Genomic DNA, 17,082 nt, shown 5'->3' with positions numbered 1-17,082 from the left:
AAGAGTGGGAGAAGCAGAGAGGAGAAAGAAAGGGGTGCGTGAAGGAGAAAGAACAGTAGAGAGGCAGAAAAAAGGGGGTGACAGAGAAAGAGGAGACAGGACAGGAGGGGAGGGAGGAAGGGGCAGGAAAAGGGAGGGGAGAGGGAGAGTGAGAAAAGCGGCAGAGAGAGCCTGAGGGAGAGGAGGAGGGAAGAGAGGAAGACAGGAAATAAAGAGCAACCGCCAACTGCACAATTACAAAAGGAAAGCGCAAGCTCAGCCCGTGAGGCCCACACCAGGCAGCCAGCAGACACCAGCACTGCTCTGGCTGGAAACGTGAGATGGGGCAGCCCCTAGCAGAGAGGCTGGTGCTTCAGAAACGGAAGCTGGCCCTGGGACTGAGGACGACTTGGGCCAATGATTTTTCCTGGAATCAAAACTATACATTTAAACTATACATCAACTATACATCACTTAGACTAGTCAGTAAAACTCTGTCTATAAAATATTAACTAAATATTAAAGTAAACTTTGCAAATGACCAAAGCGGGCTTACCAACATCTCCGGAACGACCTGGTCGGGGATGCCGCTGTCCCAGAAGTCCCGGTGTATCAGGCGGTAACAGTACCCTTTAGACACTCGTCCAGCTCGGCCTTCAAGGGAGACACGTTCAAGCACCACTTGGCACAAAGTACTTTAATATTAACACACAGATATGCTTAGGAGTAACCATTAAGTATTAAGAAAAGCCTTTATCTTCTACTAGATCAGGTCAGTAAGAACCTTCTAGAATAAGTTAGTGTCAGAAGTCATCTTATATTAACACATACAATTAACTGCTGGCTTCTATCAGGGATCTGTAGTACAAAATCCAATGCGCATTTCTAACAACAACACCTGGAGATCAACACGTGTCAAAGGCCACACATTTCCCGCAGGTGCGTAGTTCACACAGGTGCAGACACAAGCGAGAGCGGTGAAGCTGCCGAGAGCAGCGGTCCTCCCCGTGAATGGCTGTGCAGCGAACAGTGTGTGAGGCCGTCCCAGGCTGCTCCCCGCTCAGGCCGTCCTGACACCTCTGCAAAGGCCCCCTTCCCAGTGAGAGGGTGGGTACATACGGGGGCTCAGCACCCTGCTGGGACGCGGGCACTGTCACAGAAAGGTATTCTCTTGAGACTGTATTGCTTTCGGAGTAGAAACTCCTTTATCCCAAAACAATACAATAGAAAGAGAGAGAGAGAGAGGGAGGATGATGGGCGTGTCCTTAATAAATACTCAGCTTTTAAAAAAATGGGGCAGCCCAGGGAGGGGCTTTCCTTCCCCACGTGTGGAGTCAGGAAAGACGGAGGGGGCATCTGGATGCCCCCTGGAGGTGGAGTGGACAGTCCAGACTTCCACCACCCACCACCATCACCCCCCACCTTATCCGCAAATGAAGGGCTGTCTAAGCAGGAAATCCCAAGGTGATTACAAAAACCCCAAACACCTCCTAGAGCTAATGAGTGAGTGTGGCAGGCACAGCACACACACTGACACGAAGACCAGGCACACTCCATACACTGGCAACAGACATGCAAAAACCGAAATGAAAAGCGCAATGCCAGTTACAGTCGTTCCAAACAAAACGAAGTACTTCGATGGAAACCTACCCTGCTTCCCCGAATATAAGACCCAGCCAGACCATCAGCTCTCACGCGTCTTTTGGAGCAAAAATATTATATTATGTAAGACCCGGTCTTATTTTACTGCAATATAAGACTGGGTCTTACATTAATTTTTGCTCCAAAAGACGCATGAGAACTGATGGTCCGGCTAGGTCTTATTTTCGGGGAAACACGGTAACAATGCTCGCACAGGATCTGAGTGCTGACAGTGACAGCGCTGATGAAAGACGTCAGGGACGCCAGGTAAGTGGAGACACACTGAGCCCAGGGGCTGGGAGGCGACTCAGTGTACGCATCGTTCCCCACACTTACCTACAGATTTAACACAACCCCTGTGACAATCACAGTGATGTTCTGGGGTGCAGACAAGCTTACTCTACAGTCTGTGTAGGCAAAGCACAACAGCTAAGACAAGTTTGCAAATGAAGACTGAAGGGGGAGGAACCGGTGTGTTTCACATTCAGTCTTACTACATAGTTGTCAATAAGTGTGGTACTGGTGGGGGCAAGACATCGATGACTAGAACAAAAGAACCGGAGAGAGACCCACACGAGTCACTCACGTGATGCTCACAGACGTGCAGAAGCCACTCCGTGGAGGGAGGACTGTGGGGCCAGAACAGCAGCACATCCACAGGTGAAGAAACGAACCTCCACCCAAAGCTCACACCTTGTGCAAAAATTAATTCACACGCATCACGGATGTAAATGAGAAACACAAAGCTATGAAACTTTTACAAGAAAACATGGGAGAAAATCTTTGGAGCTCGAGACTAGGTGGAAAGCTCCAACATGTGACACCAAGAGCACGATTCATACATAACAGGACAACTAACAAACTGGACCTCATCGAAACTTAAAACGTTCTCTAGAAGAGGACGTGAAGACGCTGTGAAGAAGTCAGAAAGACAAACTGCAAAATGGAACGGGAGAAAGTATGCGTAAAGCACATACCTAACAAAGACAGTATCTAGGGCATATAAAGAACTCTCAAAACTCAACAGTAAAAATGCAAACAATCCCATTAGAAAATGGGCAAAAGATAAAGACATTTCACTGCAGACACACAGAAGGCAACCACATGCAGGAAAAGAGCTCACCTCATTAGCCATTAAGGACATGCAATTAAAGTGACAATGAGGTGTCCTCTTGTGCCTTTTAGAACGGCCAAAGGAAAAACCAGTGGGAAGCCAGTGCTGAGGAGGGCGTGGAGGGAATGGCTGTACCAGGGCCCAGCCTGTGAACTACACAGGCTTAACCACCTGACCAGTAAGTGCACTCGGGGGCTCAGGTCCCAGAGACGGGACTTGCGTCCACACACAGCCTGTGCATCAGGGTGCAGTGGCCGAGAACTAGACACCCCTGGATGTCCTCCAGTAGGCGAGATTGCAATGAATCCCTCTTCAGTAATGAGGAGGGGGAGCTGCTGAAACGCGCAGCAGCTCGTGCATCTGAAGGACGTTATGGTGAGTGACGCAAGCGGGTCTCAAAAGGTGACACACGGCATGACCGCATTTATACAACACCCTCAAAATGACAAACTATAGACGTGAAGGAGAGCCGCAGGGCGGTGTGGCTACAGGAGAAGCAGCAGGCAGTTCCCTCGAGGCAGTGGAAGCGCCCCGTGTCCTGCTCGAGGTGGTGACACGAATCGCACGCAGCAGCAAAGTGCAGAGAAAGATACGCACAGGACAGCATGTGACACTGGGACCAACTGAGGCCACGGTCTCAATGCCTGTCACCTCCTGTGCCCGTTATGGAAGATGTCACCAGTAGCACGCTGGGCCAAGAGTGCGAGGGACGCTATGTCCTATTTCTGCAACTTCCTATGGGGGAAAATTTTTCTAATTATAGACATTTTGAACATATGGAAAAGATAGACAAAGGTTAAAACTCCTATAATCTGAAGACGGACCCAAAGATCGCCACTTTTAACATTTCTGTGTATTTATTTCTAAGCGTAGTTTTGTGTTTGGGGGTGTTTCGGGTGGGGGAGGTTAAACACAGTGAGGTGGCCACAGTTTAATGTCCTTTTCTTCACTCAGCTTTGTGACAAGGCCTAACTGAGCATGAGGCTTTTCCATGTGATGACGTCTTCTGACCATGATTTAATGACCACTTAACCTTCTCTCTTAGTCCCTCACTAGGCGAGTCATGTCCAGAGAGGTGACACACAAGGTGGTCAGGAATGTGGCTGAAGCCCGATTTCAGGGTTCCAATCTCAGTCCCGCCCCCTCCCACAGACCCCGAGCAAGCTACTCTTTTTGCCTTGGCTGTGCCGTGGAGAAAAGGTGTGAACAGTGCACTGCCTCCTCGGCTGGCCCGGGAGTGTGACACGTACACGTGAAACCTCAGCACCGCCCCACCATGTGCCAGGCATCCGTTCTGATGGCACCACCTTACTGCCCAGCAGGGACTCTTGGAGGGCCCTTCACCCACCCTCCCCAAAAGGCTCGAGAGCACAGGCGCGTCTCAGTGCCGCAGCACGCTGTCCCCTGGAGCCAGTTCCCACAGGCAACTATAGCGACCTTCCGAGGCACATCACGCCTGAACCCCTACTGTGGCCAGAGCCCCAGCTGCTGACACAGGACTCCCCACCTTCGTCCCCCCGGTGACACATGCATGTGGCAGCAAATGCTGCTGAAGCCTCTGTGCCACCCATTGGGAAAGTAACCTTAGAACAATCAAAACTGGGACAGAAGTCAGAGGAGGGGTTACCGAAAACCAGCCAAGTGTCCACCCGGCTTCCGGAACTTATACTAATTCACTGTGACAAATGATACTGTTGGAAGTGACAAAATGCCTACCCACTACGTACAGGAACTGTCACCTAATTCAAGGGACAGTAGAGAAGTGCGGGTTTACATGGAGGGTCTTACAGTATGAGATTGTAAAATTGGCTCCAACAAGAAAGTTTCTGAATAAGCATAAAAGTACAGGGAACAAAGATTTTAAAAAGACGCCCGAATGTGCCACCAACACCTTACTTTGCTGGGACGCAAACGCCTTACCTTTTCTCTGGTTACAGCTGGTCTTCGAGGCCCAGCTCAGTCGCAGGCTCTGGTAATTCGTGTCTTCGTCACAAACCAGAGTTCTAGTCAAACAAAAATCTATAACTGTCATTTAAAAAAAGGAGTGTAAACACCATGCCAAAAAGAAGGACCTGTGAAATCATCACAATGCACAGTGATAAAACTGAACCAACACAGAAGCCTCTGGAAAGGCACCGCCCAGGCAGGGCGCTGTGGTCACTCTGTCTTCTAAGGACTGGAAGTCTGGGCGTGAAAGACAGAAGCCTGGAGGCACCACTGTGCCATCAGCTGAGCCCGCCGTCCCCGGGGCACAACGGCCGTGCAGAGGTGCGGGGTCTGGGGCCCCGCTGCTCAGGCTGTGCCTCAGGGGCCTCACCTGCGAGCCCAGGTGACAGAGGCCCCTGCAGCGCCTCTTGGACAGACCCTCCCGTCCTGCCACAGAAGGCGGCTGTCTCCGCGGCCCCCACACTCCCAGCCTGAGGAGCGGCGGTGTCCTCTCTCCTTCTGAATATACACCAGGACCACCCTGCCTCCTTCCGGGCTCCCAGCCTCTCAGGCCCGAACTCCTCTGCTCCAGCCATCTTGTCTTCCTTCCCAGGGCCACACCTGACACCGTCGTGACCCCTCCCCATCTGAAGGTCAAGCCTCTCTCTCCAGAACCAGAACCAGCTCTCCTCTCACCGCCTGGTAACCCTACAGACGGCCCCGCAGTCTGTCCATCCCAGGACGGGCTGACGGCCCCTCACGCCTCCGCCACATGGCCTCACTTCCCTGCGGACCCAACCACAGGCCATGGTCCGTCCCGCCTGGCATACACCTTGAACTTCCTGCCCCTTCTCCTTCTGCTTACCGGTCTGGTTCAACCCCAGCCCTGGTCGATTACAACTGTCCACCCACACTGCACAGCTCCAGTGGCCAGAGAGGGAAAAATCGAAAGGCCAGCAGCTGTCTGCCCCTTCAATTCCTGGTCACTAGCCTCCAGTGGCCCTCGTCTGGCCACTCTCCCCCCCCCCTCTGCAGGCACCTACGCTATGACCTCCTCAAAGCCCTAATGCTTGCTCCCACCTGTCACCTGGCCACCACACCTCCAGCTCACCGACAAAGCAGTGGCCATGAGAAGGTTGCGAGCTCCCTCAGCCTCATGTCACAGGCCCTTCTGTCCCCATACATCGGCCTTTCCTGGGGCCGGGGCAGGCCGCCGCCACATGCCCCACGGAGGCCAGCGCTCCATCACATCCTGTCTCCCCTGCACAGCCGGCACCTCTCCCGTCACCAGGAAATGTGATCTCCTGGCCACACTCCCCCTCAGCGGCTGCCTCGCCGCTCTGCTCCCTTTCCAGCCAGTGCCCCCGAGTGCTGTCTGGCCTCACTGTCTCTACTCCTCCCCCCCATTCCTTCATGAGCCCATTCCAAGCAGGCTTGGCCTCCACTGCAAGTGCTCGTCAAGGTCACCGACGACGTCCATGCTGCTAAGCCCCATGGCCGATTTTCAGTCTTTGTCAAACTTGACCTACCACCAGCAGGACAGGCCTGTTTGCCCAAAGTGCTCAGAGCGCTTTCTAATTTGGCTCCTGGGACTCTGCCCACTGCCCTCTGCAGCCCTCGTGTCTGCCCTGAGGCACCGCTGCCTCCCCCCGCCCCGGGCTCACCCGGGACTGCTCGGCCACCTCCTGCTCCTCTGCCCTGGTCTCCAGGCTCACACAGCCTTACCAGGCTCTTAGTCGACCTGCCCCCACCCTCCCAGTCTCCAGCACCTGAGGCTCCACGGTTGAGGCCTCGGGCCACCCGCCTGAGGGCCAACCCCAGGTTTCTCACCACCTCCGTGAGCCCTGCAGGCTCCCCCTTTCCAGTTTCCCGAAACCGGCCATGTCTTACTCCTCCTGCATCGAATGCGACTGTGCTGTCCTGTTCCCCATCGGTTCTCAGTCAGATTTCTCATGCCCCCTCTCCGCCCCCATCTGTCGCCCTTGTCGCTCCTCTGCCTCCCAGGCTAGGTCCCCGAGTGACTGTGCTGGATGTGCAACAGGCGACGCCGTTCCGAGCCTCGGGACTCGGGGACCGTCCTCCATCTCACACAGCAAAGGCCAAAGTCTTGTCTTTCTTTCAGCTTCTTCAGCAAAACTGCCCCGATTCCCACTCCTAGGACTTCGGGCCCCACACCCCACTTCCTCTGATACACACTATAACTCGCTGCATATTTTTATTTACCTCATTTACTGTCTGTCTCTCAAATACCCACTGAGTATGTTGAGAACAAAGCCTTCTGCTGACGGCTATTGCCACAGCACCTAGAACCCTTCCCGGCCAAGACAGGCCCTGCCCCTTCCAGCCCCCCACCCAGCCCCCACCCGTCCACGCGGGCCTTGCCACCACCCAGCGTTCCCTGCGCCTGAGCCACTCTGTGCACGGCTCGCTGCTCCTTCAGTTCGAGTCCTGTTCTAGTATCACTTCCTCAGAAACGTGTTCCCACAATTCCCGGGGCAAATAAGCTGTAAATACTACCACTTAGGTCGGTCATCCGGAAAACAAGACAAGTGTCTTACCGTATTTGACATCTGGAACTGTGACGGAACTCTCTGCAATGTTGGTGGACAGAATAATCTATCAAACACCAAAAAAAGACTCTGATTATACATTGGAAATCATGAGGCAAAGTCAAAACAAAACCAAACCTCAAAAATTATTTAAAACCTTCTAAATGTAAATGCTGGGCTCAGATTTTGAAATTAGTCATTTTCCTGTTTTATACTCATCACAAGTGATCAAGGTGTGTGTGTGTGGGGGGGGGGTGACAGGAGGACAAGTCCACGCAGCGTGGACTCAACAGCCAAACCTGCTGTGACCCCAAATGTGCCCCACACCAGTGTGGGTCTTGGGCCAGTTACCCACCTCATTTCTCTCATGTACAAAATGCAGATACTGGTAATATCGACGCTAAGAGGGCCACTGGGAGGTCGTGTGCACCACTAAGTGTGAAATGCTTGGTGCTGCGCCTGGCATAAATGAGCATCACCAGTAGTGCCCTCGTGCCTCCACTGGGCACCTACCCTGGTCAGGCACTGCAGGACTGCTGCAATTTAAGGATGGATATACATATATTATTGTAATCAGCCTTCCTAGCAGCTCTGCGATGTAAATATTATGGATTCAACTTTCAAACAACAGAATTAAGTCATAGGAAGTAATCTGCAGAGTCACACATACATAGGTGACAGAGACGCAATTCATGTGTCTAACTCCACATCTACGCGCTTACCCCCTATGCCTCGATGTACTGTCACCTCCTCTTTCCTGGTGGCATCTCTCAGGGGCCCTGATCACAGGTAACCAGGCATATGCAACACAGCAGGTGCTCAAAAACGGCAGGCAAAAAATGGGGCCCCAACAGCCATCCCTGACCTCAGACATGGTAGCCTCAGGGGGTACTGGAGGTACCCATGGGCCAAAGCACCACCAGGCTGACGACTCAGGAAGAGCTGCAGCAGGGACAGCCCTGGGATGAAGCCAGGTCTCCCACTCTCCCCTCACTGCCCCGGAGCTGGAGCACTCACCCCGGAATGAAGTGTCCATGGTCATGTGAAGCTCTCAAGAAGGGCTATGAGCTCAAGCTCACACACAACCTGAGGTTCAAAACTTCTCCTGAGCCAGGACTAGGAGTGAGGCTTCCACCTAAGCGGCCGAGTGGTGACAGGCGCACCCGAGCAGTCACACACTTTAAGGAATTCCGAAGGAACTAAGACCCTCAGCCAACTGATTTACAGACTCTAAGCCCCAACGGGTGTTTGGCAGGTGACTGACAGGATCTGCAGAGCACCTGGCCCCGGGGGTGGGACCGTCACGGGCTCCTACCTTCCGGTACCCCGGCACTGGGCTGAGGAAGATGTTGTTCTGCTCCTCCAGGGTCACGCTGGAGTGTAGCGGGTAGACCTGCAGCCTAGGACACGGGATGGAGTCAGACATCCACGAGAGCTCACAAAGGCTACCTGCTCACTGAGACAATCCAACTGATTCAAGGCAGAAACAATACAACGGCGTCCAAGCAAAAATGTAGCGCGATCATTCAAACACACCTTTTGTGAACCAGGTTCGTGAGAAGTTCGTGCATACAGTTTATTTCTCCCAGACCTAGGGAAGAAAAAAGGGGGAGGGAAAGAAAAAGATTTGTATTTACTGCTAAAAACCAACCTTTAAATTAAGATGACATCCTTTTCAGAGAAAGCTCTACCAATTCATTTTATTTGAATGTTTTATCTTCTTCGTCTAAGTTTATCAGAAGTACAAGTGAAAATGTACAATGACCCTGACAACTAGTAACTCAAAAAGATGAAAAAACTACATTCTTCTAGTGTTTTCCTTTCCACAACAGTGACTGCCTGTGAATGAGTAATTTTACAGTTCACATTTCTTTTTTCCCCCACTGATTTTCCAAATTTCCTGTAATGCACATGCAAAATTTTACAACCAAAAAATAATATTAAGAAACTTGGTCACAGAGAGATGCTGTTCTCATTAGGTTTAAACAGTGTTTATTGATACAGGAAGCTTACACGTGCTTTTGCCTCATCCTGAATTACCAATATTTGAACCTGTTCCAGGTTGAACTGTGGCCACCAAAAGACATTAAAGTCCTAAACCAGTCAGGACCCTTCCTTTGCAAACAGCGTCAGTGCAAATGTAATCAGTTAAAATGAGTCATACTGGAGTAGGACGAGCCCCCAATACAACAGGATTCCCATAAACACCTAACAGAAAGCCAACAAAAAAAGCTGCAAAATATCGTTCACAAATAGCTGAGCCAGGCGATGGCCAGCAGTGGAAAAGTGTTCCCCACACGTCAGGTGTCCTTAGCTGGCACGGCCGTGGCTCTGCTCTGCCATTGTGTCCTCAACACAGCATCACACGCACAAAGTTTCTGACAAGTATTTCCCAGGGGAAATGACCCCACTGTCAACTAAGGGAGCTTCCTGGAATCAACATTACTCCACAGCAACCGAAGGGAAACATGATGGAAGCTGTAAGCGCCTGGACGGACCCCAGTCAGAGACGCTTCTGTCCTGTGAGCTTTCTGAGTCTGCCAGCCTCAGCACAGACACTCACGTGCTCTACAGATCCTTTCACCACAAAACGCTGAATTACTGTCACAAGGTTTAACCATTAAGACAATCAAAGTATAGTTTTGAAAAAGAACAATGTAACATAAATTCATCTCTTCAGGTATTTTAAGAGCCTATTTTCTCAAATACTGAGCACGAAACTCAAGGACTACCCTAATGACTCTCATGGTATTACAAAAATAATACTATGATTTAATGATATTTCATCTTGCTAAATAAGCCTTACATTTAAAAAAAAATAGAACAAAAAATCATCAGATTTGTTTAGAACCACAAAAGACTCCGAAGAGCCAAAGCAATCTTAAGAAAAAAGAACAATAATGGAGGTATCACACTCCCTGACTTTAGCTTGTACTACGGGGCTACAATAATCAAAACAGCATGGTATTGGCAGAAAAACAGACACACAGACCAATGGAATAGAATTGAGAACCCAGAAATAAAACCACATAAATATGGACAGATAATTTTTGACAAAGAAGGAAAAAATATACAATGGAGGAAAGACAGCCTCTTCAATAAATGGTGCTGGCAGAATTGGATAGCCACGTGCAAAAGAATGAAACTGGATTGCTATCTGTCACCATGTACCAAAATTAATTCAAAATGGATCAAAGACTTAAGCATAAGACCTGACACAAACTGCATAGAAGAAAACATAGGTACTAAACTTATGGACCTTGGGTTCAAAGAGCATTTTATGAATTTGACTCCAAAGGCAAGGGAAGTAAAAGCTAAAATAAACGAACGGGACTGTATGAAACTTAAAAGCTTCTGCACAGCAAAAGAAACCATCAACAAAATAAAGAGGCAACCAACTGAATGGGAGAAGATTTTTGCAAATAGTGCCTCCGATAAGGGGCTAATATCCAAAATGTACAAGGAACTCATGAAACTCAACAACTAAAAAACGAACAACCCAATTGAAACATGGGCAGAGGACCTGAAGAGACATTTCTCCAAAGAGGACATACAAGTGGCAAAGACACATGAAAAAATGCTCAATATCACTAATCATCAGAGAAATGGAAATAAAAACCACAATGAGATATCACCTCATCCCAGTCAGAATGGCTATCATCAACAAGACAAATAGTAACAAGTGTTGGAGAGGCTGTGGAGAAAAAGGAACCCTCTTACACTGTTGGTGGGAATGCAGACTGGTGCAGCCGTTATGGAAGGCAGTGTGGAGGTTCCTCAAAAAATTACGAATAGAATTACCATATGACCCAGCAATCCCTCTCCTGGGTATCTACCCAAAAAAATCTGAAAACATTTATCCATAAAGACACGTGTGCTCCAGTGTTCACTGCAGCTTTATTTACGGTGGCCAAGACATGGAAACAACCAAAATGTCCTTCGATAGATGAATGGATAAAGAAGTTGTGGTATATATACACAATGGAATACTATTCGGCGGTAAGAAAAGATGAAATAGGACCATTTGTGACAACATGGATGGATCTTGAGATTATAATGCTAAGCGAAATAAGTCAGACAGAAAAAGCCGAGAACCATATGATTTCACTGATATGTGGTATATAAACCAAAAACAACAAAAGAACAAGACAAACAAATGAGAAACAAAAACTCATGGACACAGACAACAGTTTAGTGGTTACCAGAGGGTAAGGGGGGTGGGGGTGGGAGATGAGGGTAAGGGGGATCAAATATATGGTGATGGAAGGAGAACTGACTCTGGGTGGTGAACACACAATGGGATTTATAGATGATGTATTACAGAATTGTACACCTGAAATCTATGTAACTTTACTAACAACTGTCACCCCAATAAACTTTAATTTAAAAAAATAAGCCTTAAATATAGATTGATGACAATTACCTCAAATTTATAACCACATACATATAACAAAGCAAATTTAACAAAGTATTTTATTGAAAAATTTGAAGGGGGTAAGACTACCTTAAAAAAATTAACCTTTTCATTAGCAATCTTTGTAGCAATACAAAGGTTACATATAGTAAGACGTCAAACTGAAAATCACATTTGTTCACATTCTAGGGGGTGTAAAAAGAGACCCATATGGTGAATACCACTTTTCCTGGTATGTGCTAGACACACGCTTAGCCTCTGCCCGGGTGGGAGGGCATTACAATTCCAGGTCACGGAAGGATGGCACTCACCTGGCAGAAACACCAACACGCTGCTCCGCTCTGACACAAACGGGGCACCCGACCAGGTCTTGATCCTATGAAAATGCGAGGTGCACAAATATTAACCAAGGCCACGACAGCCACGGCTTTTCCAGAACCCTAATACTGCAGGTTCTGAGCTTGAAAGGCTCTTACAGCTCAGGCAGCAGATGTTCTTTCTCTCACATGAAAATGCAAACTCCCAAGGATCAGCCACTCCCCAAGGCCCCACGATCACTCGGGGGACCCCAAGCCTCTTGACTCCCATTATTTTCTCCTATAAAAACTCACTATCTGTAAAATTTTTCCTTGAAATTTAGTTATTGTAATCCAGAACCTCAAAATACACAACATTACAATAACCACAAGCAAACTGTAAACTCTACAGAGTCCAAACTATTATTAGAAAGCACTCTCACAGAGCAAGATCTCAAAGCATCCACTTGCCCCGACTCCTGTCAATATATTTACTTTGTGTGAAATGAGAACCTTCACTTCTCTGCAGAGCTGGGAGCCCCTTCTATGCCAAAACACGGTTCTTCGAAAAGACCAACAAAGTTGACAAATCTTGAACTAGTTTGACCAAGAGAGAAGATTCAAATTACTAGAATCAGAAATGAAACAGAGGACATTAATACTGACGTTACAGAAATAAATTGTATGAAACAAATGAGACAGTTTACGTGAAATGGACATTTTCCTAAAAAGGCACAAACTATTGAAACTGACCCAAGAAAAAGCAGACAATCTGAATAGAGCTATATAACAAATGGAGACTGAATTGGCCATTTTAAAACTACCCATAAAGAAAAGCCCAGATCCCAATGGCTTCATAACTAAATTCCACCAAACATTCCAAGAATACCAATTCTTCACAAACTCTTTCGAAAAACAGAACATTTCCTAACTCATTCTATGTGGCCAGTGCCACCGTGATACCAAAACCAGACAAAGTCTTCACAAGAAAACTACAGACCAATATCTCTTATGAAAATGAATGTAAAAATCCTCAACAAAATACTAGCAAACCAAATCCAGCAACACAGAAAGTGAATTGTCCACCATGACCAAGTGGGATTTATACCAGGTTTGCAAAGTTGATTTAACATCTGAAAACCAACTATGTAATGCACCACATCAACAGGGAAAAAAAAATCACATAATTATCTCAACAGACACAGAAAAAGATGTGACAAATTCTAACACTCTTTCATAATAAATGTTTCAACAAATTAAGAACAGAAGTGAACTTCCCTAAACTGGTAAAGCTCATCTGGAAAAAGACCGCAGCGAACATTACACTTACTCGTGGAACTAGATCAGGAACAAGACAAGGGTGTCCACTCGCACCACTTCTAGTCAACACCGTCCTGGAGGTTCCAGGGCAATCAAGCAAGAAAAAGAAATAAAAGGCATCCAGATTGGAAAGGAAGAACTAAAACTCTCTCTATTTCTAGATGACATCATCCTGTAAATAGGAAATCCTACTAGAACTAACAAATGAGCTCAACAAGGTTGCAAGATACAAGATCAATATATAAAAATCAACTGTTATTTCTATATACCTGCAATGAACAATCTGAAAATGAAATTGATAAATTCATTCACAATAACATCAAAAAGAATACAACACAGGAATAAATTTAACAAGATAACTGCAAGACTTATACACTGAAAACTACTGCACTGTTGGAAAAAACTAAGGAAAATCATCCTATTGATGGACTAGAAGACTTAATGTTGTGAAGATGGCAATACTCCACCAAATGATCTACACATTCAACACAATCCCTTTCAGAATCCCAGCTGGCTTCTTTGTAGAAATTGACAGGCTGGTTCTAAACTTCACGTGGCACTGGAAGGGACTCGGAACAGACACAACAATCCCAAAGAAATCAAGTCAGGAAGACTCACACTTCCGATTTCAAAATTACTTCAACGCAAGGGAATCCAGACAGTGTGGACTGCTGCAGGACAGACACACAGACCCATAGAACAGAACTGAGAGCCCAGAAACAAACCCACACATATCCAGTCGACTGCTTTCTAACGAGGCCGCCAGCCCTGGCCAGTGGGGAAGAACAGTGCTGGGGGAAGTGGCCAGCACAATGCCGAAACAGGAAGCTGGACCTTTACCTCACACACACACAAAGTAACTCAATATAGACCCAAGACTTAAATGAAAGAGCCAAAACTAACACACTTAGAAAAGAACACAGGGATAAACCTTCATGGCCCTGATTTGGCAATGGATACTTAAAAGCATGAGCAACAACAACAACAAAAAAATAGACAAATTGAACTTCATCAAAATTAAAAACTTCTGTGCTTCAAAGAATACCATCAAGAAAATAGAACAACAACCCACAGAATGGGAAAAAACATTTGCAAATCATATATCTGATAAGAGGTTTGTGTCTAAACAAAAATGATAACACAATGACCCAAAATCTATGGGATGCAGTGAAAGCAGTCCTATGAGGGAAATTCATAGCATTGCAGGCCTACCTAAAGAAACAAGAAAAATCACTAATCAACAGTTTATATTCGCACTTAAGGGATCTGGAAAAAGAAAAGCAAAATAAGCCCAAAGGGAGTACAAGGAAGAAGATAATAAAGATCAGAGCGGAAATAAATGAAATAGAAACCAAAAAAACAATACAAAAGATCAATGAAATCAAGAGTTGGTTTTTAGAGAAGAGAAACAAAATCAACAAACCTTTATCCAGATTCATCAAAAAAAAGAGAGGACCCAAATTAATAAAATCAGAAATGAAGGAGGAGAAGTGAAAACAGATACCATAAAAATACAAAAAAATTTTAAGAAATTACAATGAGCAACTATATGCCAACAAATTTGACAATATGGAAGAAATGGACAATTTTCTAGAAGCATACAACCTTCCAAGGCTAACTCAAGAAGAAACAGAAAACTTGAATAAACTGATTACCACCAGGGAAATTGAATCAATAATCAACAATCTCCGAACAAACAAAAGCCCTGGTCCTGATGGCTTTACAGGTGAATTTTACAAAACATTCAAAAAAGAATTATCACCTATTCCCCTCAAGCTCTTCCAAAAAATCCAGGAGGAGGGAAGGCTCCCAAACACTTTTTACAAGGCCACTATCACCCTGATCCTAAAAATCAGACAAAGACACTACAAAAAAAGAAAACTACAGGCCGACATTGCTAATGAACATAGATGCAAAAATCCTCAACAAAATGTTAGCAAACAGAATTCAGCAATACATGAAAAAGATCATACACCATGATCAACTGAGATTCATCCCTGGTATGCAAGGGTGGTTCAACATCCACAAATCAATTAATGTGATACACCACATTAACAAAATGAAAAATAAAAATCATATGATCATATCAATAGATGCAGAAAAAGCATTCCACAAAAGCCAGCAGCAATTTATGATAAAAACCCTTAAGAAAGTGGAAATAGAGGGATTATATCTCAACATAATAAAGGCCATATATGATAAATCCACAGCTAACATCATACTCAATGGGGAAAAGCTAAAACCATTCCCCATAAGATCAGGAACAAGGCAAGGTTGTACACTTTCTCCACTTCTATTCAACATAGTGCTGGAAGTTCTAGCCACAGAAATCAGACAAGAAAAAGAAATAAAATGCATCCAAATTGGTAAGGAGGAAGTAAAACTGTCATTATACGCAGATGACATGATACTATATATAGAGAACCCTAAAGACTCCACCAAGAAACCATTAGAGCTGATAGGTGAATTTAGTAAAGTAGCAGGATACAAATTAATGTTCAGAAATCAGTTACATCTGTATACACCAATAATAAAACATCAGAGGGAGAAATTAAGAAAACAATCCCATTTACAATTGCTTCAAAGACTATAAAATACCTGGGAATAAATTTAACCAAAGAAGTAAAAGATCTGTACTCAAAAATTATAAGACACTGAAGAAAGAAATGAAAGAAGATACAAATAGATGGAAACACATACCATGTTCATGGATAGGAAGAATTAATATAGTTAAAATGTCCATACTGTCTAAGGCAATATACATATTCAACGCAATTCCTATCAAACTCCCAACGACGTTTTTCACAGAAATAGAACATATAATCCTAAAATTTATGTGGAACCATAAAAGACCCCGGCAATCTTGAGAAATAAGAACAAAGTGGGAGGTATCACAATACCTGACATGAAATTATACTACAAGGCTACAGTAATCAAAACAGCATGGTACTGGCATAAAAACAGACAAATAGATCAATGGAACAGAATAGAGAGCCCAGAAATAAATCCATTCCTATATGGCCATTTAATCTATGACAATGGAAGCAACAATTTATGGTGGGGTAAAGACAGTCTATTCAATAAATGGTGCTGGGAAACCTGGACAGACACATGCAAGAAATGAAGCTGGACCACCTCCTTACACCATATACAAAAATAAATTCAAAATGGCTTAAAGACTTAAATGTAAGACCTGAAACCATAAAATTCCTAGAAGAAAATATAGGAAGAAACTTTACAGACATTACCGGGAGTAAGATTTTTACTGATACATCCCCTTGGTCAAGGGAAGTAAGAGAAAAAATAAACATGTGGGATTACATCAAACTAAAAAGTTTTTTCACAGCAAAGGAAACCATCAATAAAACAAAAAGGGATCCTACTGAATGGGAAAAGATATTTGCCAATGATAAGGGGTTAATATCACAAATTTATAAAAAAACTCACTCAACTCAACTCCAAAAAAACAAACAACCCAATTGAAAAATGGGCAGAGGACATGAAGAGACACTTTTCTAAAAAGGACATACAGATGGCAAACAGACATATGAAAAAATGCTTAACCTCACTAACCATCAGAGAAATGTAAATAAAAACCACAATGAGATACCACCTCACCCCAGTCAAAATGGCTGTCATCAATAAATCAACAAACAACAAGTGCTGGCGTGGATGTGGAGAAAAGAGAACCCTTGTACACTGTTGGTGGGATTGCAGATTGGTGCAGCCACTATGGAAAACAGTATGGAGGTATCTCAAAAATCTGAAAATGGAACTACCTTATGATCCAGCAATTCCACTCCTAGGTATCTATCCAAAGAAATCCAAAACTCTAATTCAAAA

General features: G+C 45.5%; 1 protein-coding gene across 3 annotated transcripts in view; it reads right to left on the bottom strand.

The window, feature by feature from the left end:
• TDRD9 (tudor domain containing 9) overlaps positions 1–17,082 on the bottom strand; it is a 92,736-nt gene that overhangs the window by 33,954 nt on the left and 41,700 nt on the right. For all 3 annotated transcript variants that reach the window (XM_074326815.2, XM_074326814.2, XM_088797558.1), the window contains exons 9-14: positions 11,935–11,999; positions 8,746–8,800; positions 8,525–8,609; positions 7,219–7,276; positions 4,655–4,759; positions 536–633 (exon numbers count right to left, since the gene is read on the bottom strand). In XM_074326815.2, the coding sequence (XP_074182916.2) occupies positions 536–633; positions 4,655–4,759; positions 7,219–7,276; positions 8,525–8,609; positions 8,746–8,800; positions 11,935–11,999 (466 nt within the window). The remainder of the gene's footprint in view (positions 1–535; positions 634–4,654; positions 4,760–7,218; positions 7,277–8,524; positions 8,610–8,745; positions 8,801–11,934; positions 12,000–17,082) is intronic.

Source organism: Rhinolophus sinicus, chromosome 3 (assembly GCF_057876585.1).
Source record: "Rhinolophus sinicus isolate RSI-liver-muscle chromosome 3, RSI-T2T, whole genome shotgun sequence".
NCBI lineage: Eukaryota > Metazoa > Chordata > Mammalia > Chiroptera > Rhinolophidae > Rhinolophus > Rhinolophus sinicus.
This window is presented reverse-complemented; position numbering and strand designations above follow the sequence as displayed.